This window comes from Motacilla alba, chromosome 2 (assembly GCF_015832195.1).
Source record: "Motacilla alba alba isolate MOTALB_02 chromosome 2, Motacilla_alba_V1.0_pri, whole genome shotgun sequence".
NCBI lineage: Eukaryota > Metazoa > Chordata > Aves > Passeriformes > Motacillidae > Motacilla > Motacilla alba.
Genome location: NC_052017.1, coordinates 100,482,523 through 100,509,236, shown reverse-complemented (window position 1 = coordinate 100,509,236; position 26,714 = coordinate 100,482,523). Strand labels below are relative to the sequence as shown.

Below are 26,714 nucleotides of genomic sequence, written 5' to 3'. Positions count from 1 at the left end.
TGGAGTCACGGTCCCTGGAGGTGTTTAAAGAAAGACGGGACGTGGCACTGAGCGCCGTGTTCTACCGTACAGGGTGCTGTCCGCTCACAGGTTGGACCCGATGATCTCGGAGCTCTTTTCCAACCCAACTGATTCCGGGATTCTGACTCGCTCTAGCCGTCAGAGCGGGAAGGAAGGGTGTGTGTGGGGTGTACGTCCGTCTGTTTCCACGTCCCTCCGTGTCCCGGTGTCAGTGCGTGTACGGGACGACCCCGCGGCGCCCTGGCGCATGCGCACAAGGAAGGCCGGGGGGGAGCGCGCCGCCGCCGCCGCCGTGCCCGCGCAGGGGGCGGTGCTGCCGGGGCGGGTAGGGCGCGGGGCCGCGCTCGGGGGCGCGCAGCAGCAGCGGCAGTGCCCGCCCTCGGCCCGCGCCCCGCCGGCAGCGCCCGCAGAGCTGCGCCGAGACACCGCCCGCCCGCCGCGAGGGAGCGGCGGCACCGCCGGCCCCCTCCGCCCCTCCTCCTTCTCCTCCGCCTTCTCCTCCGCCTCCTCCGCCCTCCCCCCTGCCCCTCCTCCCGCCGGAGCGAGCGAGCGAGATGGCGGCCGCTGGGGCTCTTGCGAAGCACGAGCAGATCTTGGTGCTCGATCCGCCCACCGACCTCAAATTCAAAGGTGAGGAGGGGGGAACCCGGCGCGGCGGAGGGGAGAGGGGCGGCAGCGGCGGGGTGTCCCGTTCCGCCTGGGCGCCGGGCCGCCTCCGGGCGCCGCGTTCCCCGCTGCCTGCCGCGGGCGGGCCGCGGTGCCGGGCGCTGCCCGCCCGCCGGGGGATGGGGGGCGCCGCCGAGCCGGTGAGCGGGATCGGCCGCCGCCATCTTGGGATCCCGCGGGGATCCGCGGTGCCGGGTGGGATCGGCCGCCCCCTCCGTGCCCCTGCCCCCGCCCGCCCCGCCGTGACACTGCTGCGCTCGTAGGCCCGGCCCCGGAGCAGCGGCGCCCGGGGACGCGGGTGTCGCTCTCCGGTCGCTGGCGGTGCGGGCTCCCTCTGGCAGCAGCGGGCAGGAGAGGCCCTGGAGCGGGCGGTGGAAGACTTGCGGCGTTCCAGGCTTCGCGAGGCTGCCCTAACGCCTGGCCTTGTCCCGCTTTTCGTCTCAGCCGTGCTGGGGCCCGGCGTCCGCGCGGAGCTGTGCGGCTCTGCACCATCGGTGCCCGGCACCCGCACCCTCGCCCCGGTGCACGCCAGCCCGGCAAAGGGCTCCGCGCCCTTTCCCCAAAGCTGTCATGTCTCAGGCAGGCTACCGGGACGTAAACAGGGAGCTCGCCTCTTTCCTGGGAATGAGGGAAATGGAATGCGTGCCTTTCGGAAGTTTTATGTGTGCTGCGTGTTGCGTGCCGACCGCATGGCTGTGACTGCTGACGTGCTGCTGTCAAAATAGGTCCCAGCTAGTGCTGGTATCGTGTGCGTCTGTGGTTTTCTCTCCTCATGAATTACATAGTTGTGAAAGGAAAGGCTCTGTCAGAAATGAGTGATCGTTGAAAAGCAAGGGCATAAAAAAAAAAAAGCGTGTCAGAACATGTAGTTTTTTGATGATGTCTTATACTTGTAAGGGGCACTGAGAAAAATCTCAGAACCTTTCAGATTTGGAATCATCAGTATTATATTTATTTTTTTAAGAGTAGTTAATATTATGTGAACTTATATTTTTAAGTGTTGTGACTGGTGTCAGCACATGGACGTGCCTGTACATTCTTCTGTTTTCCACTTTTAGTATGCTCATTTTTCATTGTTTTAGAGGACAGAGTGGAATTTATGATGTTGTAAAAATCTTCCACGGACAACTAGAACAAATTAATGTTTGTGTTAGAATAGAACACTGTATTCCCCCCAGATACCTTTGGTCTGGCCTAGCATTTAGATAAATTAGCAAACTATACTTGTTTTATTGATCCGTCAAATCAATTAGACCTCAACATCTGTCTAATTATGCATATTAGTTTCTCGATAGCTTCAATTTTAATTTGTTTTTTCAAAATTGCACTTTCATACACAGACTCAAAACTGTTGCAGGAACTTGTCGTTTTCACTTGGGTTTTGTGTTATTAAAATGCTGCTGGTCTGGCTGCCCTCACGTTTCAGTCTGCTGTGTTCAGAACAGGTTGGGGGAAAATGCATTATTTCAGGTTTTTTTTTTTTTTTTTTAATTTAAAAAAATGCTGTGTCTAATTCGAAGCCTGCAAGTTTGAGATGGCTTTGAGCTGGAACTTCGCCCTATTGATGTGAAATGAAACAGTGTGTTGATAGAATAAATACTAGATTAGAAATTCTGTCTGTGTGAAGCTGTTGTCAGTCAGTGATCTTTATTGTGCTGTATGTTTATGCACTTAGAGCATGAAATGTGTATTCTTTAGGCATAAACTTCGGTTTCAGGCTATTGCATATATTAGGAAAATTTCTGAAAAGCAGACTAAGCAAAAACAAAATGTGAAGCATAATGAGACTGCAGCACTCTCTATTACTGTACTATTGCAGTAATATACTATAGAAAGTGCTGTCAATTGAGAGAGCATTGAGTGCACTCTCAAGAAATATTTTCTAACTGCTTATTATTTAGAGCTGTTTAAAAAGGTTTGTGGGCCACAAACTAACCCAGTTCTAAAGTACTGTGTTGAAGAATACAATATTGGCAGTAGTGAATTCTGAGTGTCACCTTCTAAACAGTAATTGGTTAGTAAGAAAGAGAATATATGACTCAGAATAAATGTAGCATAGCGTAGGAAAAGCATAAAACTTTGTTAAAAGGATAAAACTTCACATTTTTTCAGTGCAGTAGATTATTCAAAGTTATTTTATTGGTACAATAATATATTTTTATTATTATTGTTGATGCATATGAACAGAGATCCAGTTTAAGTCTAAACATTTGAATTGAACAAATAATTTTATTGGTTTTCTTGCCTCAGGAAGTTACGATGGATTTGCTGACTTTTAGGATAACAGTGAAATGTTAGTGTGTCCCTTTACAAACAACTATTTCATTAAAAGATGCATAATACTTAACATAAGGAGTTGTTAACAAGGCTTTAAATTCATCATTGCCTGATGAAACTGCTTTTTTTTTTTATTAATAAAGCCTAATTTACTCTATCAGCAAAAATAAGGTCTGTTATAGATTTATCCTTGAATTTTATTCAGCACGATTCAAGGGGAGTTCTAAGAACATGTCCTGTGATAGCTAACATATTACATGATTCCCTTGGTGTCCAAGATTGCAATCCTGTTTTTGTAGTGCTTGTAGTCCTAGAAGTTTCAGTCATTAATAGTGTTTGGGTCATGGTTGATTCCCTCTGACTCCCTTTGGTAGGTGAATTTCTTTGGATTCTGAAACTATCAGGAATATCTTAAGAAAGCCCACAAAACAATTAAGTACTTTTCTTAGTGTTGTGCAAATGTGACAAAGGGAGAAATTGTACTTAAAAGTGATGAAACCAAGAGGCAGTTGATAAACTACGTAATGTCACTTTCAGGCACTCCGTATGGAGCACTGAGAATTCGCCTCATGGCAAAATTCTGGTCTTGTACCCAGGTTTGTCAGCCATATTGCTCCTGCAGGTTGGCTTTCGTTTGTATTCTAATGTGTTTTGTTTAACTTCCCAAATCTGAAGTTGTTGGAGTTTATTTAGGACTGGAGAGGAAGAACTGAAACACAGGACACTTAAAAGCAGCCCATTCAGAAGGTGGACCATCTTCTTACTGGTGTCTTCTTCATGTGACTCATACATGTAATCACTGTTGGTAGCTCTGGTTCAGTGAAGATTGTGGGCATCTGGAATTGGTGCCCTGTGAATAAATATGTTTTTTAATTTTTTTTTTTTTTTTTGTAAGCAGTCATGGAGTTTAATAGCAACATTTGAAGTTTTAAGTTCAAAAATTTGTAGCACGTTATTGAAAACTCCTTTACGCCAAAGAAGCCAGTTTTGCAATTTTAAGTAACACGGATTTAAGTTGGTCTTGGATTATGATTGTTTTTTTAAAAAAATTTAAAAGCCTTCTCCAAATGTTTAAATCAGTCATAAGACATGCTTCTGCAACACCTAATTGAAAATCAACACTAGTTGATTTGATGAGCTTTGGAAGATTAGTAGACAGTGTTCAGAATTTGAATTTCTTGTGATTCAGAGGTGTCTGACTAGCAATGCAAGATTCTAAAAATGCCTGAATATTCTAAATTGATATGCTTTACTGAAGTTCTTGCTTACAAGTGTGTGAAGTCCAGTTATGTTACCTTTGTAAACATCTCAAAATAATGAGCTACTCTTTTCCTTTAGCAGACTAAAATAAAATTTGGAATGTGTCTGTGCAGGAAATTTTCTTTTCAGTGGGTTGAGTTACTAGGAGAGATCAGTGTGACAGAGAATATTTCATTTCTGATTGTTGATCTGCATCATAGACTGGAATTGTCAGTGTATAAAATCAGCTATCAGCTGGTGTATGTTCAAATGACTTTTCATGGGAGGTAGAGAGCACTTCACTCAAGTATTGCGGCTTATTCCGAAATGCAGATTTCGACAGCCTTTTAAATAATACAAAAATGTTGCTGTAGGTTATTTTGTAATCATTACACTGCTATTGGTAACACTGAAAGCCTCGGGATATGTGTTGCTGCAAATCGAGAAGGTGGAATTTAAAGGCAAAAATAGCTCAATGTTAAATGCATCCCCTGCCCTCAAGGTCTGTTGCCAGAATTGGCCTAGGATGCCTTTTGGTGTAGGCAGAGTTTGAAGTCCTCAAATGTGATCTTACTGCCTTACTTGTGTGTATCTTGGTTATGTCAAATTGTATGCCTGTTTTGACTCTCTTCAGAGTATCAGTGAATTTGTGATGTCCCAATTTTCTAAGATCAGTTCGGAAAAAAAGGTGTTTGGGATGTCAGTTTTCTGGTATCTTCATTCAGGAACATTTTTGAAACTAAAAGAGTGGGAGTGTAGAGGGGGAAAAACTGGTTGTAAGTGATTACTAATATGGTTGTGACTTTCTGATACTTTGAAATGGTTCCATTTAAGTTAATATTTTTACTGGTTGAGAATTGCATAATGGCAATAAAATGACTCAGTATTCAACACGTAGTCTGACTTTTTTTTCTTTTAAAGACAAGAGCAATTCTTGGCATTGTTTGTTCTTCCTATGTGTATACTTCTATCCATTGTTTCATGGCTCAAGTGTAGTATTTGTTAGTATTTTAATTTCTGTACATTTTACATATTAATGAAAATTGAAGCACAGGATGATTTATGGGAATGTATTGAGGAAGAAAAAGAAAGATAATGTTTTTTACCTGGTGTTGCTTATTAGGTGGTATTATGTTATACAATCGTCTCTACCACTGCGCTAGACTGCATTTAAAACTGCCTTGTAAAAAGGGAGTTATATTGATCTGTGAAGTCAGGTGTGTTACAGTGCTAGATTATATTTTGGCAGAACTAGTTTGTCATTTGTTTTAAGATTCAGTAATGAAATGTTTTCCTGTGGTGATAGAGGTATACAGCAGTCAAGATTTAGAAGTTTTGTCCTTTAGCTGAAAATTATAGGGCTCTGTTTTGCTTAGTATTGTTGTTGCTTCACTAAACAATGAAACACTATCCAAACCTCACGTCTTGTCCTTCTAGTGTGTACCAATGATTGGTATAAAAGCTTCACCTTTGCATTGTAATTACTATAAAGTGCTTATTCATGCTGCTTGTTGATAGCATAAGCAGGTGTTCTAGATCACCACAAGACATTTTTATTAATATTATAAAGACATTCTGTATTATGCATGAACAGTGTACTGTTGTTCAAGGCCAGGTTGAAAAGTAGAAAGTTTCAGAGGATTGAGAGGAGCTGTTTTATTGCATCAGTAAAATTTAGTGCACTGACTGTCCATTGTGGAAATAGAAATTGGCCTGACCATGGTTTGTGAACGTTTTACTTTCTTTGTCTTTGGCAGATGTTTGTTAACCAGATCTTTGTGACTGTCAGTCACTAAAGGGTTTTTACATGCTTCCATTATAAGCCATGAATTCAAATAGAAAAGGTTTCTGTAAAGAACTTAGTGTATTAAAAGTGGAAAAACCAACCCTGACTAACTATATAAGTATTACACTTTCCAGTTTGGAAGTTGTCAGTTTACAAGGCTTGTGGTGTCAGATAAACCTGATAAGTGAGTGTAAGCTAATTTCTTTAAAAAGAAAAAAATCAGCAAAACAACTCTACTAAGATAATTTCTGATGTGGTATTTTTGAAAATAAAAATGCATAAACACAAGTTAGAATTCTTGTAACTTTATTTTACTTAAGGTGGTAAGACTTTACTTCGGGTGTGGTTATCTTCGCTTCTAGCTTCTCTTGCCTTTTAGTGTTGTTTTGGATTGTATAAGGTTATTTCCTGGCATTTAAATTATTTAGCAATGTCATATTTCATTTTAGTATTTGAATGTATTGAGAAATAGATGATTATGTAAAGGAAAACAGATATTTTCATTTCGTTCAGAATATGAGCAAGGTCTTGTGAATTAAGATAGTTTGCTGAATATTATCCTGCAGTAGGACTTCATGTGTTTAATTAAACATGGAAGAGGAAGAAAATAAGTGTTTGCATGAAATTTAAAAAGATAGTCAAATCAGAACTTTTCTCCCCTTTGTTTCTCAAAATGTGGTCTTACTTGGATTAAAATATTTTTCTGACACTTCAGTGCTTGAATTCGTCTGGCCTCAATAGTAAGCAAAGCCTTAGAGGAAAGAATGAAGACATTGAGGTAGATGGAACATGGAATAAAATGCAGTGTCCCAGGTGGAATGTCGCAGTGTGATCTGAGATCTTCTCTATCTGTGATGCTGGGGATTGCCCTGACCCATGTGTAGCACCTTGCACTTGGCCTTGCTGACCCTCATGAGATTCCCATTCAGCCACCTTCCACTCCTGTCAGATCCCAGTGGATAGCATCCCTTCCCTCCAGTGAATCCATTGCATTGCTCACTTGGTGTCACTTGGTGCAGACCTGCCAAGAGTGATGTCACTTCCACTGTCAGTGTCATTGATGAAGACACTGAGTGATACTGGTCCCAGTATGCATCCCTGGGGGATACAGATACCACTTGTTGCTGGACCTCTTTGGACAAACCACCCAGACAATTCCTTGTGAATCTAACAATCCATGCATCAAACCCATATCTCTCTAAGGGTAAGAATCGGGGTGGGGGGGGACGACACAGCATGTTAAAGGCTGTACAGATGTCCAGGTAGGTGACATGTGCAGCTCTTCCCTTTGATGGTCCTTTGATGTCCACTGTAGAGGGCCACAAGATTGGTCAAGCCTGATTTGGCCATGATAAAGCCATGTTGGCTGTCACTAACTCCTTGTCTTCAATACATTTTGATACATTTTTGAGGAAAATCTGTTCCATTTTTATTAATGACCTCGGTATGGGTGGGAGTATGCTGGTACAGCTCACTGGTAATGCAAGGTTAGGAGATGTGATGCATGCAAAAAAAAATTGGATGTGTGCTAATAATAAAACAGTTTCTTAGAAGTGATGAAAAAGAAGTAAAACTAGCGACTAGTACTTAATCATGGGTTTATTGTGAATGTGACAAGTCATGAAATGAGACAAATACAGGACTGTAATTCTGTAGTGAGGAAAGTATTAATGTCAAGGTTTTTGGCTTTGATGAAGCTTCATCTGAATGCATCCCTGGCAACACCTAGTCAGATAAAATGAACCCAAATGGGAATGATGCAAAGACAACTTTATTAACACAAGTGAAGTAGAATAGCTTTAGCTTGTTAATCTTAGCAAAATGAAGACTGAAAGGGAATCTGATTGCTATCTATAAATACATCAGCAAGGTAAGCACTGGGGAAAAGAAAATCTATCTAGACTAAAGGATAGACTTGGTGGAAAAATGAATTTGCTTCAAGTGGCTTTGAATGTATTTAGATCATTAGAAACTTAGCTGAATCTGAATCATGTCAGTCTGAACCAACCTTCTAAAAATTATGTGGGCAAAATTAGTTTTAAATTCATCAGATACCATCTTACAAAATTATTAGTTTCATGTGGACTTCAGAAAGCTTCTCCTAGGTCATGAGTTTACAATGTTCTTGATAGTTTGGTAGGACATTAATAGTACACAATTATGTACTTAAGCTAGAGCAGGTATGTTGTGTTGCATTCCAAGATATTAGAATAGCTTCACTGAGATATGTTTAATTTTTTTCCTCTGTTAAAAGGGATATCCATGAATTTAAAAATTATATAAGTGGGACTAACTGCTCCGTATGTGAAATAAACCTAGTATTTCTAGTCCATAGGGATATGATGTTAATTTAACATGTTATCATGTTTAACACTATGGTGCTAATAAGGCCAGTAAACATAGTAGACCCACTGAAAGTAAAAGCTGTTTGGTTTTTTAATTTGAATGTCCACTAGCCGTCTACCAGGCACGTTCTGTGTTGTAGCTCAGGTTGGAACTCCAGCTGCTTCTGTAGCAGTGACCTGGCTGGTGCTGAGAAGTGCGGCTGTATTAGCTCAGCTCAGTACTGGGATGTGAAGTTGATGAGGAAGTGGAGGTTGTGGTCCCGCCTGATTGACAAGACCGACTAAAGGCAACTTCTGTTTGAAGCAGGTGTTTGTTTACCCAAGTGATTGTAGGAAATGATTGTGCTTGGCTTTCAGTGGCTCGGGAAATGGAGACCTGTGGCGTTTGCTTCCAGAGACTGAAAAGTCACCCTGAAACTGCAGTGATCTCTTCATGTGTTCAGGAGGCAGTCCAGTCAGCTAGACCTGTCTGTAGGAGATTTTAATGTGTGATACACAAGTCTGTTTTGACCAGGCTCTGTGTTATGAACTGAGGTTGGATACCATGTAGCAGTCCAACAGCTAAAACTGTTTGTTTGTTTGTTTTTTAAAAGAATTTTCTGGGTTATTGTCGTGCTGGGCGACTTGTGAATTTGATTGATTTTTAAAGTTACTTTGTTACACTGTTGGGATACTGCTTGCAGTGGAAACCACGAGAGCTTTGGTGGTCTGTTCAAGGTTTGTGTCTCACCTCTGATACCCAGTTCTTGGAGCACGTTGGGAAAAGTGCAAGGCAAGAACTTTTGGTCTGGTCTTCTGTGGGAAGACTGTTTTTCTATGTGCCACTCCAGCTGTCGTCTGAGATGATTACAAGTGTTCTGATTACTGCTATAGAATTTGAAGAGTATCTTGTATGTTGCAATGCAGATCAGTTAGGTGTATCCAATGGGAGATTTCTTATATGACGATGCATATGGATTTTAAGCTGCTGGATATTTGAATATTTTAAGCAGGACATCTGGGTTTTTCAGCATCACTGAAACCACTGGTAAGCTATAGCAGGTTAAATACAAAGCAAGTTTAAGAGGAAAAAGCAAAGGGAAAAGTTACTTGTTTATTTAGTTGTGTTGATCAAATATGCTGGTATTCTGGAAACTTTAGAAACTCTGTAAATATCAAGCTCATTAGTTGTCCTACCTTATGCAAGCAAAGAAAATAGTTGCTCCAGCAGGAAGGGTTTATAACATAGCCCTTACTGAACTAAATCTATACTGAAAGATTGCATGTATATATTAGCTGCTTCAGGACTTTGGGGGGATAATTTGATGGTTTAAAGGTTCAAGTTAAGCATCATTTAAATATTTCTAATGTTCTTGTTATTTCAGCAGTGCTTTGGTATGAATAATACTTTATGATTAGATCCTGAAGACTTCATCCTAGTAGAATTAAGAGCTACCAATTTTAGTATGCTCTTAATATTTCTCTGACTAGAATAACAATGTAATCAAGTACAGCTGAATTGTGAGTAAGAAATTCACGATATTATGGTGGTGAAGTTTAAGGTACAAGTATCCCTTTGATGTTAGTTACTAGATCATCCTTTAGTAATGGCACTCTTTCAATAGGAAAAATGTCAGGAATAGATATATATGATTGACTTGGGCCTAGGCTGCTAGATTTTAAAGCTAAATACCAGCAGTAGTATCTTTGGATGAAGTTATTCCGTGTTATACCATCTAACAACTAGTGGTGTTTTGTTGTTGTTAGGGCTAAAGAAACCATTGCCCATATTTAACATTAAATACAGAACAGTCTACATTTAGTCTATATTTTATCTAATATATAAAGAAAATATCGCTCTCTTGATCAGAATTCCTGGTAATGATCTGTGGTTGTACTTTACCCTTGAGATAGATGCTTACTGCATTTATACTGGTTTTTTTTTTTTTTTTGGCTACTAACAACATTTTAGTCACAAGCTGGGGTGAATAAGAAGTTTTGATCCAGAAAAAACATGAAAGGAAATGTTTTGTCTGCTTTGAAATGTCACCCTGTTGTATTTTTGTCTTTTCTCTGTCAGAATGGCAGGCAAAAGGTTTCAGCTCCCATTTCTCTTACACCAGCCCCCAGTAAAGCGTGTGTGCCAGCATCTGCACAAGTACCTCTAATAAGCTGTGTAGCCATGTGTGGGCTCTGCCCCTTTAACAGAGGAAGATGAGCTATTTTAGGATTAAAAAATGGGCATTGTCTCAGCATTTTTTAGAAAGAAAAATCTATGATGGACACATCAGCAGCATGAATGCTGACAGCATGTCATCGTGGGGAGCTCAGATAAAATCTGATGTTACCCCTTGTAAACAGTGATAGCCTAGAATCAGCCCTCAGGAATTGTGGACATTGAGGTGTGTCAGCTTTCTTATAAAGCCTGTTTTGCATTCTATATTTTACATGCAGGTTGATGATAAAACATAACTGTTTCTCAAGTGCTGTGGTAGAATAAGAAGTGAAAGATTCTGTAATGCTGTTCTAATATATGAATATCTTCCTGAGAGCCATGGTTATTTGTAGGTATAATTAATCTCTTACCTTCATCCACTGATTATTCCTGATCATTCATATTCATGTTTAAGTATTAATCCATGAAACCTAAGTTATTATGCTTCACAGACCATGAATAATTTTAATGTAGGTGATTTGTTAGAGTTGGGATTTTTCTTCCAGTTGGCAAAGGTGTTTGAATGTTCGTTGTCCTGGTATTTCAAGAGGAAGGAGTTATTTATGTTTGGTGGCAAGGTATGTTATATATTCTCTTCAGATTTTTTTCATAGAGGTCTGACTATTAATTTCTTAAAATGAATTTATGGAAATAAATTCATCTCACTTTCTTTTGTGGTAGCTATGTCACATATGCTTTTTTCAGAAAGGACTATAAAATTCGATTTTGAGCAATAAAGTGCTTTGTGTATATTTTAAGATTGATTTTCTTATCTGATAGCAAGTCAAAACTACATTGACTACACAACACAAGTATTTCTCATTTTTAGACATCTTTCCTTCAGTACCTCTGGGGGAAGATGATCTGGTGAAGGAGTACTCAAGTAAGCTAGACATAGTAATTCCAAGGACTCTAGTGCAATGCGCACGTGAGTCCTGAAGGAGCTGGCAGGTGGACAGCTGACAGGAACCTTGTGAAGTTCAACAAAAAAATGCAAAGTCCTGCAGCTGGGGAGGAACAGCCATCCAAGCAGCAGGGCAGTTGGGATCTGACCAGCTGGGAAAGCAGCTTTGCAGAAATGGCCTGGGCCATCCTGGTGGCCACCGAGCTGATTGTGAGCCAGCAATGTGCCCTTGATACAAAGAAGGCTGGTGGTGTCCCAGGCTGCACTAGGAGGAATGCTGCCAGCGGGTTGAGGGAGGTGACCCTCCCCCTCTGCTCAGCACTGATGAGGCCACACCTGGAGTGCTGGGTCCAGTTTTGGGCTCCCCAGTACAGGAGAGACATTAACACAATGGAGAAAGTCCAGAGAAGAGCCAGGAAGATGATGAACTGGAGGATCTCTCTTGTGAGGAAAGGCTGAGAGAGCTGTGGCTACTCCAGGATGGAGAACTGAAGGCTTAGGAGAATCTTACTGGTGTATAAAATACCTGAAGGGAAGGTGCAAAGATGATGGGGATGCATGCCCGTGAGAAGACCAGAGGCATTGGGCACACCTTGGAGCACAGCAGCTTCCCTCTGAACATGAGAAAACGCATTTTTACCCTGAGGGTAGCCAGGTAGTGGCACAGGTTGTTCAGGGAGGCTGTAGAGTCTCTATCCTTGCATGTATTCAGAAGTTTTCTGGCTGTGGTGCTGAGTTGCTGGCTCTTGGTATCCCTGCTTGAGCAGGGAGTTAGGGCCAGATGACCTCTAGAGGTCCCTTCCAGCCACAACCATTTTGTGATTGCTACGTCAAATGATGGGAAAGAAAAACAATTATATTTTGGCCTAATTATAAAAATACTATATAACATCACACAAATATTGATTACATGGAGCTTTCTTAATTTAACTTACTCTTTCTTTACTCCATTGTTATATTTGGTTCTGGCAGAATGAGTTGCTGGAGATCTTACTCTGTTCCTCTCAGGTCTATCTGAAAAGTCAGTTTACTTGGTCTCAAAATCTATCTTGCTTGGTTTACAATATCTCTATTAGTTTTTATTCTGCTGACTTGAGCTCATTTCTCATTTATTAGGGCTCAAACTGTCAAATGCAGTAAACGAGTTTTCTTTGTCTGCCCAACCTAACTGTATTGTGCACCCAAAGAAAACTACCCTGAGTTTGTTTTAGTCAAGGTGCATTGAAGTGTTCTGTATGTTTCAAGTGCTCTTGGAAATTCAAAGGTGATGCAGCAGTTTTTAAAAAACAGCATTCCACTTCAAGCATATAATCCCCATGTTTTTGAAGTTAATACTGTAACACATTTTAAGGAGTGTGGATTCCTTTTGCCAGTCTGTGTATGTTTTTTATATGTACTTACACTGTTTTTAGATGTGACTGAATGTATCACTTTGCTGTGTCAATTTACAGCTTAAATAAACTTTAATTCAGTGCATGAACTAGAATGTTTTCTGGCAGAATTGGCTTAGACATTGGCTTTTGCAGCAGCTGCAGTTCATTGTCTTAAATTGAAGCGGGCAATATGCTTAACACTTAAGCTGTTTCATAAAATGCTGTTGATTTTGTTAAATAATGCATGCTCATTTTTGGACAACTCTACAAGTGATCTGCCTTCTAATTATCAAAGATTTTGTGTAATTTAATAAAATTATAATTTATTCTTATCCAGTTTTATGTAGAGGTGGTATTTTAAGATAGGCTTTTTGTGTACATTAGGGCAGGTTTACTCATTTTGAATGGAGCTTCTTTCTGACCAAACCTGCCCCTCTCTCAGAAGTGCTTTGTTTGCTCTGTACAGCTAGAGATTCTGACATGGGTCTCTCCCCTTTGCCAGGGGTACCAAGCCTGTGGAGGTTTATCTAAGCTCTTCCTTCCCACGCTAGGAAGGTGTGCTCACATCATCATTTTTGCCCTGATGTTTGACCATCTCAGATGGTAGAAAAATGGGTTTTGAAGCTGGCACAGTGAAGGAGACCTGAATCTGAAATGAAAATGACACCATTGATGAAAATGGATTGGATCCTACCTATCCAGTAATAGTTATATTTTGGTTTTACTGCAGCAAAACTGGCAAGCTTGTGGCAAGCTGGGAAACTTGGCACTGTTTCAGCAGTAGAAACTGGCTCTGCAGAATTCGTGGCATTTCTTCCTGCCCACTAGTTGCTGTAGTCCAAGCTGTGTAGTTGCCAGAGGCAACCCCGGCATTAATGTTATGTGGTGACTGCACTGCAAGATAGCTGGATCAGGAACTCAGCGCATGAAGTTTTTGCATAGGTCTGGTATTTCTGAGTGTGATTAGGCAGGTGTCTGTCCTTCTTTTCTAAGGCACTCGTAAGTCAAAGTGACAGGAAAACTTGTGGCATGAATTGTCACAGCTCCATTCAAAACCAGTTGGAACAAACTGGCACTTTCACAGCCTTTATTCCAGGAAGATGCTGTAATTGGTGTCTTGAATTTACCCTACTAAAAGAGTTGTTGAACTCAGTGTCCCCTCTGAAGTAACTCTTGACTTCCAGAGGTTATTGGATTGAGATTACAGGTTTATAATGCAGTGACCTCTTGTCATGAGACATCATGTTACATTGGTATGTAGCCTCAGGATTTTATTAGTTGAATTACCACAGCTTCTCTATGTACAGTTAGACATAAGCCTATCTGAGATTTAAATGCTTAAATAAAAATCTGCTTGGACCTGAGTGTCATGCAAGCAGCAGGTGAGATGCTATTTTTGAGATCATGATGCTGCCCTGGTGTAGCAGAATATTTACTGAGATGAACTGGGTGTGCATTTGTCCATTTTGATGCATGAGCAGAATGTTTGTATCCATCTTTGCCAGTTCTTTTCCTTGTTTACATGCAGTCTGTGTAGTACAATCCAAACATTTCTCCTTCCTGGTTCTTCTGCCTATGCCCCACATTTTTTCTCAAGAGCAGTAGTTTAGGCTTTTGTATTTAGGCTGTTACTGCCAGCTTGTACTTCATTTCTCCACTCCTGCAAAAGTAGTGGTGCTTATGTTTGTGTAATAGTGAACTCTAGAATCTTCTTCAGGTGCTGCAGTTTCTTTTTTGAAGGGTGTGTCATGCTAACTTAGATCATGCGGCTCATCTGAAAAGTGCTAAATTTATTTTTTTCTGATTTACTATCCTTCTGTCTGTTTCTGCCTGTCCCTGCTCACATCCATGCTGTTGGTTTGCCACTAAACTACCAAACAGCTGGGTTCTGCAGGAGCAGTGAAATTCAGTCATCTCTTTGTTTCGTGCACCAATTTGTTACCACCTATTTATTAAATCTGATGGTTGCAAGTCTTGAGAGTCTTTATACAGCTATTTTCTTTAAAGCTTTTTGAAAGCAGGTAAAAGCTAAAGTGTCATAAGCATCCTCTAGACCTTGAAAAATATTTCAGTCACTTCTGAAAGAAATGTCTGATTCTAAAAAATGTCCCTGAGCTAAAAGCTTTTTTTTTCTGAAGTATCCAGGAAATGCAAAGGAGGTCACTGCATTCATGTACCTGGGAAAGAAAGGCAGATTTCTTTTAATTATCTGAGGTGTTGAAACTGACAATAAATAGCAGAGTAATTTGAAGACTATATTGAATCCTATCTCATTATTGCACACTTTAAAAAGGCAGGCATGAGGAGACCTTTCATGTCTCAAAAGAAACAGAACATCTGTTTTTTTAGTTTAAGAACCAGTTATCATCAGTTTATAAATTCACTGTTGCTTTGTCTTGAAACAAGATGGTTTTGAATAGTATAGCTCCTTTTCTTGATGACTGTGGTTTTCAAAATGAGCCTCTGAACTGTGTAATTTTTTTTCCTTTGTGCAGAGTGTCCTTAGTAAAAGTAGTTGAAGATTGAAAAGCAGACCCCCTCACGTTGCCTAGAGTTGCAATTAAAAAAAAGTAACCCTCAAGTTTGAAAGTCAGATTCAAAGTGCTGTTTGCCTCTGGGCACTGCAAAAGCAGTGGTTATTAGATGACTAATAGCTTAGGTGGTTGTTAGTAAAACTCCCAGAATAACTTCCTCAAAGATGTGTGTGTAGCTTGAAAAAAATACATGTTTGGTGTGTTATGAGTGTATCACCACTCTTAAAATGAGAAGAGTATTCAACTGCTTGGTTTTAGTTCAGTTTGTGGTATGGGTGATGGGAGGGTTTTTTGGATCTCCCTCTATAGGTAAAGACAACTGGATCATGCAAGAACCATCAAAAAGATAAGTGGCAGGAAACTTTTAAGTAATTTTGTACATCTTGGGGGTTGCGTCAAATTTGCCTGGATTGAGAGGATGACTTACTTCATCCACCATATAAAGTCAGATCAGAAGTGAAGTTTCAGACAAATAATACCAGTTCCTATTTTGTCAAAAGAGCCTCACTAAATGTAAACCTAGCTCACATGTATCTTCATCTGCATCTCAGTGTTCTGGTTCTCAGTGATTTCTGGTTCTCAGTGATTCTCTTTTTAGTCTTCATGTATTTGTATCTTGGTGTTTTGTGTTAGGACTGTTAAATGCTCTCTCATAATCAAATACTTGGAATGAGTTATAGAAATAAAGGCATCAGCCAAATAGTGAGCCCTCTAGTGTAGTAATGTGTTTGGTAGCGGGCAGAGCTTTTTCCTTCACAGAAGTGCAGACTCCTCTATGGAATAAGGTGTTCAGACTTCTCTGAATTGACTTCCTATATCTCATGCAATTAGTGGTTTTGTTGTACCTTACCACTTGTTCATATCACTTATATTTTCCATCCAATTTAATCTGAAGTTTGCTTTCATTGTAGTTTTTTAATGAAAAAGTTGTGTTTTCAATACTGATAAAAATTATTTTGTGGTTATTTAGTTTGTAGTTTTAAAGAACTATAAAGAAGGTTCTTAAAAGTTAATGTACACATGGAATATTCTTGAATAAATTTCATGTTCATATGAAACACCATTTTTCTAGAGCCCTTGCAGTCTTGCTTTCAAATGACACAAACATAAGGGAGATTAACACTGCTCAGAATGCTGTGAACCTTATTTTTTGTGCTGTTAGTGTGTGGCATTGCATGAAGGTGATCTCTGCTGGAACATGTGCTTTTGCAGCTTCATATTAGAATTACGCCTCTTGTCCAGACTTGGAAGGAATTCCTGTCCTGGAGGTTTAACATAAATACAGTTTAGAGAGCACACTGCATTGAATATATAAATACAGCAACTTCAACTACAATAGCAACTATTGCTTTTCTGTGGATCAATTAGAGTACATGCATAGAGTATCATCTCTCTTGCTTATTTTGAATGTAAAAGAGGAGAGTGATACCTTGTTCTTTTAACTCTATAGGAGGTCAGAAGCTGACAGAAGTTGAAATCTCAAGAGCAGTGACTATGTTTTAGTCTCAGTGTTTTCTTTCTTTAAACAATTGAAAGAGTTCCAAAGAATGTGTTACTTCTACCCCTGAAGAACAATTCAGCAAAATTTACTTTTCCATGTGACCAGTGCCTTCTAGTTATTTCAAATACCAAGAATGATTTGGTAGGAATAGCATATACATATATGAACCACTTGTGCCAGCAGCTCGAGTCTGTTGTAATATTTAAGTGTTCTTGATTGCTGTAATGTATATTGTTATAGCTAAGGTGATAGAGCCCTCTTTGCATGTAACAGAGGGATGTTCCTAACAGGTGTATGATTCAACCTGCTTTTGGTAGTTTATTGGCAACAAGATGTATTTTAAGAGTTACTTGTACTGTATAAACAGATTTCTTCTCCAGACATGTGTGTATATTTTAAAAAGACCATCCTTTTTTCCAGGTCCCTTTACAGATGTAGTAACTACAAATCTTAAACTACGAAACCCATCAGATAGAAAAGTATGCTTCAAAGTGAAGACCACAGCACCTCGTCGATACTGCGTGAGGCCAAACAGTGGAATTATTGACCCAGGATCATCTGTAATTGTTTCAGGTAAAAATAAATATACCTAGTTATAGGTTAAGTGTTTTTAAGGCTTTTGATGCAGTTCCCTAATGGTTGATCTAAAGACTGTTTGAAGTATGTCAGCTTTTTAAAACCTTTTTATTTTTAAATAAAAAGGATTTGCCTCATTAATGTGTTGGCAACCTGATGTAGAGCTGCAACGATACATGAAAAAATCCTCCACGTAGAAATACTTGCCTTTGTCGCATTTATTTGTGGCTCTCTAAAAGGAGGAAAAGCAAGTTGAAAATGGGCAGTGACATTAACAGTACCTTTGCCTCAGACTACTATATTCATGTTTGTATCCTGAAGTATAGCATTTCTTGGCTGCTCTGATGTGCTTAAAGTGTAACATTTCATAGTTCATAGCATTCAAGAAAAAAAAATAGTTTACAATTAGTAGTTTCTCCTCAAGAAAATGGGAAGACTAGATACTAGTCTGCAGGTTTGGTAAATGATTTTTGTAGGTAATTCTCCTGACCATTTTGTGGTAGAATCTCTAGAATAATGGGAATTCAGGTTGTACATATCACAGGCAATACAGGTGTGAACTCCTAGATATCCTAGGGCTAGAAAACAGATTATTTTAGAACCCTTGGAGACCTATGTAGCAAAGCAAAAGGGAAATAAGGGAGCAATCCTCAGAGGTTTTCAGATGCACATTCTTGCACCCTTTGGGAAGTTTAAAAGAAGCTGGAGATATTCAGGTGATATGTTCAAATGATGCAAAGAAGAACACAAGACAAGTTTGTGATTGATTAAAACCTTAGAGTAACTTTTCTTGTAGGAGTTTTCTAATTTAATATGATTTGTGGAATGGGGCCCTTTAAAACTTCATTATTGCTTACCGTGGGCAGTCCAGTGTCTGGACTCATTGTACTTATTCACTCACTTGGGGATGAAAGATTATTTTACTGAGAATTGATTTAAGATTCAAATAGTCAAAAACTTCTTTATTTCCATCTTCAACTACAACCTACAGCCGTTTTGCCTTAGCTGTGCCTTTGACCTGGTGTCTGGGATTTTTCCACTGGGTAGTTCAATATCACAGTCAAGATCTTGCTGGCATTTCTCTTCAGGGAATCGAATAGATTGAGGGATTACATCCTGTGTGTTTTCATAGTTATAAATTATCTTTTTTCAAAGCTTTAAATATTTTGTGTTTTTTTTTTTAATGAGTCAGTACTGGAGCTGTAAACAATATTGTGGCTTCAGGATCTCCAATAAAGGGAAACATTGTCACACTGCTTGAGTCTTCAGTTGGCATGGCAGGAAGTCTTTGATGTGCCTATTTTTGTATTACTGGGTTCTCATGCAGTTATTCAGCTACAGTGACCTCAAGATGTTTTCAAGTACCATTGTTTAGTTATAATGATTCCACAGTGCTTTTCAGAACCAAGCTCTCTTCCCTGCAGTGTCAGCTTCATATTTTTGTTTTTAGGCATATAATTTCTTTTGGGTCATTTGCTAAGATATGTGCACAGATTATTTTTCTAGTGACCCACTTTATCTCATCATTCTCTCAGCTGAATGTTTTCAGTGCTGAGTCATCTTTCATATAATTAAAAATAGATTTCTCTCATATTGTTGTGCAGAGAGAAATAACTATAGGATACTGTGGGCTGAAGCTCTTATGTTCAAAAGTGAATGTTGTGGTAGTGTTAGCTGTCTGCAGCCTGTTTAATGCATCTTGCTGATTCAGAGCCAAGCTGGTTTTTAAATTCTTTGTTGGAAATGTGATTTGACAGTCATTTTAAGGAAGTCCACTGGCATTTTTTAATCATTTACTACTTTTCAACTGTGAATCACTAAGTAACTTTCTTCAGCCATGTTTTTTCATTCTTTTTCCAAAAATACAAATTCTGTAAGAGCTGTTTTTCTTTACATTGATACCCTAAATTTACTATTTATTATCCTGTAATGTGTTGTTTGCTGTTAACTTGTTAACAGCAATTGCTTCTTGTTGGGTTTTTTTCGTAATATACCATGTTACTCTTGTTTCTTCACAGCTCGTTACTGTTACTTGTTAATGGTTTTCCCTCTGCTTTTGCATTTTTCTAGCTATATCAGTATCTCTGCCATAGCCTTCTCATTGCTATAAAATAGGTACATAAATAGATAATTGTTATAGGACTCCATGTATTTTTTCTTATATTTTTCTGAAACTGCCTCTGCTTCTCTTAATTTTGTATAAAGATATACTGAACTGAAATTCTCATTCTGTGGAAGACAGTGTATGTACGCTGTGAGATAATTTAGCTCTCTAGTTCACTGAGTCCTTGTCCTCTGGTAGATCAAGTTGCAAGTCTACTCCCACATACACTTATTTAGATGTAATTCTTTTTCGGTCTCTTTTACAGGATGTTAGTTCATATTTGTGTATGAAATGTCTTTTCCTGTAGTAATTACAGAAATAATCATGTCAGCCACACCAGACTCTGACCTCTCAGTCCTTTTTTTCTATAGTGTATGCACTGCCTTTGCATTTTAACTTTCAGTGTCTGTTCAACGAGGACTAAATCTGAAGTGGTTGCTGTATGTACATGCTTGCTGTAGTGATTAGCTGAAGAATCACAGTTTTATTTTTTCCTTTGGAACAGTAATGCTGCAGCCTTTTGACTATGACCCAAATGAGAAGAGTAAACACAAGTTTATGGTACAAACAACCTATGCACCACCAAATATTACAGATATGGAGGCAGTGGTAAGTAAAATTGGAGTAAAATGGCTGATGTATTTTTTTCCTTAAAAAATTTGGTTTAACTATAAATGATTCACGTTTTTGCAATTCCTTTTTGAAGGAGAATTGGGTTTTCTCTGAACAAGTGTGACTTCAAAAGTGATTCAGAGTTTTTAATATGAAATACAAGGTCAGCTCTTAGAACTTGCCTGTAGTGATTAAAATAGAGGTTAGTGAATGGAAATAGGAGTGAGTCTAAGGTAATGTCAGTTCAGTGTTAAAATATGGGCATATTATACCTTTATATGCAGCTAATTTAAAAGGGATAAAGAGATTGAATTTGAGGGAATCAAGAGTTTATTCAAACAACAAGCCTGAAGCTGTATGTAAATGGGTTCATTTGGTACGAAAAGTGTTTAAGTGAAATGTTGAATGGGATTATAATGAATTAAAACATTTTCAAGAGTAAGATGTGTCCCCCTGCAAGATACCAAGTGCTGGCTAGACACAGCACAAATTTTAGATTTATTTTCTGTTTAAATAGAACATGTTGTAGCTTTAGTTCTCAGGCTGGTTGGTCTGATGCAAGATCCAGAAAGAAGATATGTAGGTTTGAGTTTGTTAGTTCAGAAGTAAGGTACCTGTTTCTGATTTTACTGGCTGGCAGCAATGGGAATGAAGCCCTCAGTTGTCAGAATGTGCCTTTTAGGGTATATGTGGAGTCACATAAGTATGTCCTAAGGTGGAGGTCAACATTGCACATGCTTCTAACACTACAAACTATTTTAAGTAGTGCCTGGGTTCACACAGGTACATTTGATGTTCACTCGAGGCAGAGAAGGAGAGGGGAAGCAAAGGATAGAGATGAGATTTTATAAATGCTGCAATCCAAGAGACCTTTTGGGCTCTGTCCCCTTATATGAAGGCAAAGATTACTGTGGCATCACTCTTCACTGGAAGCAGTGGAAAACCTTCTAGATTTTGTGAAGCTTTGGAGATGTGAATTTTAACACCGTCTGCCTTTTTGAACTAGTTTGTTTTTCTTCATGTGCTCTAGTAGCTCTTGATTATGTTTGGTAAATGAAGCCTGCCTGTTTGGTAAGGACAAAAACCAACTTCAGAAATACCTTTCAAATATAAGAAATACCTTCAATACCTTTCTTAGTGAGTTCATGTATATAGTACTGAGAAACAGATCTTGCAGAAAATTGCTAATTGTAGTTAAAAGTTACTGTATAACTAATACTGCTGGAAAAAAAAATAGGAAGCATGTTATGAAAAACCTGAATATTTGAATCTGTAACACCTATAAGGTAACAGGAGGACCTATTAGAAAAATTGCTGCAGACTTCAGACCAGTCTCTGAGCCTAAGAATTCAAGGCAACTGCATGAAGTACATGCTTTGAAAGTTGATTTTCAGTTGAGTAGAGAGATTCCAGCGTAATTTAGTTATTTAAATATACTGAGAACCATTAAAATTTAAATGTTTTTTTATAAACAACTTTGAAAAATTCTCTAGGCCCAAATTGTCACACGATATGCAGTAAAAAGGAGAAAGTGGGGAAAAGTCTAAAATTTGAAGAACCAAAGAAATTTACTCTAGAACACATGTAGAGTCACTAATAGATATCTTTCAATCTTTTATTTAAAACCAGTGCTTTTAAGATGTGATACAAGCAGTACATTTAGTGAGGCATAATAGGGCTAGAACTTTCTTTTCAAACTGACTCAGATGCTACTTGTTTCTCATTGTGTGTTAAGAAACCACTGTATTGTCCCCTCCGTGTTTCATACAAACCTCTGATGGATCCATCCTTGCATTCAGTTTCCCTTTTTCATTTCCAGACTTGAGTAGCCATCTCTAGCTTTTGTTACAGCAGTGAGTGTGAACAAAAAGCATTGTTCATAAGCAAGTCTGAAAATTGCAGGGAGGGTAAGCATGGTATTCAGCTGTACAGGAGGTCAGTGCTAAGAGCAAGCTCATGAACTGTTGAGATGTTTGCTTGAGTCCAGCATGTTAAATAACTGTATTAATTGTTTTCTTAGTGGAAAGAAGCGAAACCTGATGAGCTGATGGACTCCAAATTGAGATGTGTGTTTGAGATGCCCAATGAAAATGATAAACTGGTAAGTAAGGAATAAGAAACTGTCATACACTGACTGGTAGGATCTCACAGAAATTTCAGGGTTATTTTTTAACTTACTTGATTTAATGACTAAATGAATAGATGGAATTTGTAGTAAGTTAGACAGTAGGGGTGTTCAGTATATAATCTTTTAAGAATTCATAGAATCATGGAATAGCCCAGGTTTAAGGGGACCTTGAAATACCATCTGGTCCAAGATCTTGTCCTAAAGGGAGCACTCTGTCCAGCCACATCTTAAAAAACTCCAGCAATGGAGAGCAGTGCCAAAAAACTATATTTTTGTTATTTTTATACTTTATAGTTTTCAGATGCAATCTTAGTTTAATATTTGGAGGAAGGGAATGTAGGGATTGCTTTGTGGTCGGGGTTTTTGGGGATTGGTTTATTGTTTTTTCTTTCTTTTTTGGAAAGGATAATTTATGAGATGAAGGTGTAAGCTTCCTAAATATGTGTTAAACAGTAAAAGTGTAAAGGTTGAGCATTTATTATCAAGGCACAAAGTTTACTTTCTGGCTTTAATTTTCTAAAGTGTGTATTGTAGTGAGAGAAATGTAACGGGTTATACAAAACTTCCTCCTAAGAAACTATCCCTAAGGACAGAGGATTTTACTCTTTAATTAAAAAGTCATCTCTTTACACTCTTAAGGGGCTTTAGGCCCTTCCAGGGCCAGCTCCTTAAGGCCATTTTTCTTAGAGTGCAAGAGCTCTCCACCCTCATGTGTAAGAAATAAGGAAGGCAGGCCGGAAAATGGCATGGCTGAGCAAGGATCTGCTCCTTGCATTCAGTAAGAAGGCAGTGCACAGTCAGTGGAAGCTGGGACATGTGACTTGGGAAGTACAGGGGTATGGTTTGAAGGTGTGTAGGGATGGGATCAGGAAAACTATGGCACAAATGAAATGGGATGTGACAAGGGATGTGAAGAGTAACAAGAAGGGACTCCGTAAGTATGGAGTATGTTAGAAAAGAAAGGACAAGGAGAGTGAACCCCCCTGATACACAAGAAAGGAGAACTGGTGACAACAAATATGGAGAAGGCTGAGGTACTCACTGACTTCTTTGCCTCAGTCTTCACTGGCAGTCAGACTTGCCAGGTCTTGGGGGTTCTCATGGTTGAAAAGCTGGAAATGAATCTACAGTGTGTGCTCACAGCCCAGAAAGCCAATTGCATCTGGGACTGCACCACAAGAAATGTGGCCAGCATGTCATGGGAAGAGATTCTGATTCCTTCTACTCTGCCCTTGTGAGACCCCATCTGAAGTCCTGAGTCCAGCTCTGGGTTCCCCAGCATAAGAAGCATGTGGAGCTGGTGGAGCAAGTCCAGACGAAGGCCCTGAAGATGCTTGGATGGCTGGAGCATCTCTCCTATGAAGACAGGCAGAGAGAAGTGGTGTTGTTCAGCCTGGAGAAGGCTCCATGGACACCTCATTGCAGCAACTTTTAACACAGGCAGATACTGATAGCACAAGGGGGAATAATTCTCAATTAAAAGAGGAAAGAATTGGGTTAGATGTTTGGAGGAAATTCTTTGCTCAGGAGGTAGTGAGGCACCGGAACAGGTTACCTAGAGAAATTGTGGATGTCCCATCCCTGAAGGTGTTAAGGCTGTGTTGGATCAGGCTTTGAGCAATCTGATCTGGTGAAAATTGTCCCTTCCTGTAGTGGTGGGGGCGGGGGGTTGGAACTAGATCTTCTTTGAGGTTCCTTCTTACCCAAACTATTGTGTGATTTTGTGATTTTGAGTAGAGCTGTGGGAATTAGATTGTTAATTTTAATATTGTTCTTTTCACAGCTTTTTGTGACTCTTCAAAATTAGTAATGTTTATTTCAGATGCTGTCAGACTTAATTTTCATGTTTGTGCAGCACTTTAGTTTCCTTCACTAAAAGGTATTATAAGCGCAAAACATTTGCGTCACACATATTTCATAGGAGTTGGTGACATGACCTGTTCTGATTTTACTTTGTTTTGTTTCTTACTATTGCAGGATTACTTTCTTTCTTTTATTCCCCCCCCCCCCCCCAAGTTCAAATGCTTTTTGGTGTGTTTTATACTCTCTTTTGGATGCCTCCAGGGTCAGTGTTAAGCATCTTAAGTATTAATTTGTGTCTCAGTAGAGTGTAGTACCAGGTAAACAGTGCAATCTTCTCTTGCTTTTTTAATACTTGAGCTAGTAAGAATTGAACTGTCAGTGTGTCTGTTCAGCTTACTGTAAATATAAACCTCATTGAACTATATTAGTAGCTTCACTGTTTCACTTTTAAGCTGTGGATGATTTTTCTCTAGGTAAGTAAATTCTCAAATCATTCTTGATGTTTGTAGAATGATATAGATGCAAGCAAATCCGCCCCAGTACTGAACACATCTAAGCAGGATGGACCGATGCCAAAACCACATAGTGTTTCACTTAATGATACTGAAACAAGGAAGCTCGTGGAGGAGTGCAAAAGACTTCAGGCAGAGATCATGAAGCTGACAGATGAAAATCGGCACCTGAGAGTAAGTTCTGCATCCACGTTTATACTGAGGTGGCTTCACTCTTCTTGTTTGAAAGGTCTGGTTTCTAATTAGGCCAAAAGATGTAAATTCTAGCAAACAGAAAAAACTGTTAAAACATCAAGATCAATTCATAATGTGACTTTACTGTCCTGTGTATAATGTGTATTTTGAACTTGTCAGTGGTTGAGACTTTGTGATTGTCATGGAGGAGACATTGAAGCTGCATAATTTTCTTCTTAAATGAAGTGGTCCTATTTAAGGTGACCTTAGTTACTTTAAGCCTAAGTTGAAGGTACTGAATTAGTAGCTTTGTAAAAGGATTTTATGTTTCATTAATAATGAGTGAGATCTAGAGTGGTAACATTTTGTATTACAAACAGCTAGTGAACAAGAGCAATTGTTTGGCCAGAGGAGGTAAGCAAACACTACATTCTTGTACCTTTATGTAAAGGTGTCATTTCAGTGACTGGTAACTAGTCAATACATGACTTTGTGTCTTTTCTATATATTTGCTTTTGGAACAGTTCTGACAATTTCATAAGAAGTATGAAATAATATGATATCTCCACACCTGTTATTCTGATGACATTGACACTAAACAAAACAGATATTTCTCCTTAACCATAAGGAATTACTGCAATTTAATTTTGACACATAGTAAGTAAGAGCAGAATGTTTCATTGGGCCTACCAAGATTTTTGGTGTATATTTTAAGCAGAGAGACTAATGAATTATGGTCCTTAATTTTAAATACGTTTTTCTATGTTCATGTTTTGGATTTTGATGTGATGTAATGTTGTATGTGTTGAGGGTTTTTTTTTTAACTTCATTTAAATATTCACCAGTAAATACTACAGCCTTTTGAGTTCAGCTTTTTCTATGCTAGTGATATATTTATGGTTTTTTCCATTTGTGTTTTTTCTTCCCCTCAGGATGAAGGCTTGAGGCTCAGAAAGGTAGCGCACTCGGATAAATCTGGATCACCCACAGCTTTGGCCCTCAGAGATAATGGCTCTAATTCTCTTCCTTCACTTCTTGTTGTAATTGCAGCCATTTTCATTGGATTCTTTCTAGGGAAGTTCATCTTGTAGAAAGAATGAGTGAGAGAAGCATGCAAAACTGCAGCTTCTTTTTTTTTTTTTTTTTGTTTTTGTTTTTTTGTTTTCTCTTGGCCAGAAAAAGGTTTGTTTACCTACCACATCATGGGTAGTATGGCCTGAGCGGCCGTTCTTGTGTACAGCATCATAACAGGCTTTGCCTTTAATGATCTCGCACGGTTAGAAAACACAATCTGAAAAGACAAACTGTTCAGCTGCTGGACAAAATTGTACATTCAGTCATCAATAGCAGGTATCAGTTGCACAGTCAGTCCTTTATGAAAATTCATAAATAAAGAATTGTTCTTTCTTTCTGTGGTTTTAATAAGAATTCGAAAATTGTTCAGAGTCTTGTAAATGTTATTTTAATAATCCTTTAAAATTTTATCTGTTGCTGTTACCTCTTGACAAATGATTTATTAGATTGCTAATCCCACTCATTCAGGAATATGACAAGAGGTATTATGGGGGAAATGGTGCCTCTTACTGTGTAAATTTTCTCCTTACCTTACTTTGCTAATATCATGGCAGAATTTCTTTCTTATTCCTTGTGAGGCATTGTTGAGAGTTCTTCATCCTTAACAGTCCTGTCCCATAATATTTAACATGACAAAAGAAATAAAATTGTTAACAGATTTTTCTGCTGGGTAGCCTGTTTGTGTGTGTCGTGCTTTTAGAGGGGATTCTTAACAAGTTCATTGTTCATGGTAATTTGCTACTTGTAACAAATGGCTATTTTGAAGTTTATTTGCTTAAGTCTCTGGCTTTGACTGTTGTAATTGAAGCTTGGGAAAGAAAAAAAAAAAAGGTTTCCATTCCATTTGTTTAAACAAATGAACTGTTTTCTGGCTGCTTTCAGCTACAAAGA

At 39.0% G+C, this 26,714-nt stretch overlaps 1 protein-coding gene across 1 annotated transcript; it reads left to right on the top strand.

The window, feature by feature from the left end:
- The first annotated feature begins 431 nt into the window (after window positions 1-431).
- VAPA (VAMP associated protein A) lies at window positions 432-26,470 on the top strand. Its single transcript, XM_038127797.1, has 6 exons — window positions 432-651; window positions 17,261-17,413; window positions 20,026-20,129; window positions 22,153-22,233; window positions 24,573-24,749; window positions 25,682-26,470. Exons 1-6 carry the CDS (start codon window positions 576-578, stop codon window positions 25,838-25,840), a joined length of 750 nt encoding a protein of 249 aa, XP_037983725.1. The 5' UTR covers window positions 432-575; the 3' UTR covers window positions 25,841-26,470.
- Window positions 26,471-26,714: the final 244 nt, after the last annotated feature.

What these genes read in the sequence shown, in the direction of transcription:
- VAPA (XM_038127797.1), top strand. Translation starts at nt 576, where the DNA reads ATGGCGGCCGCTGGGGCTCTTGCGAAGCACGAGCAGATCTTGGTGCTC. An exon ending in ATCATCTGTAATTGTTTCAG is followed by an intron (nt 17,414 to 20,025) that starts GTAAAAATAAAT and finishes CCTTTGGAACAG; the next exon opens with TAATGCTGCAGCCTTTTGAC. An exon ending in ATGAAAATCGGCACCTGAGA is followed by an intron (nt 24,750 to 25,681) that starts GTAAGTTCTGCA and finishes TCTTCCCCTCAG; the next exon opens with GATGAAGGCTTGAGGCTCAG.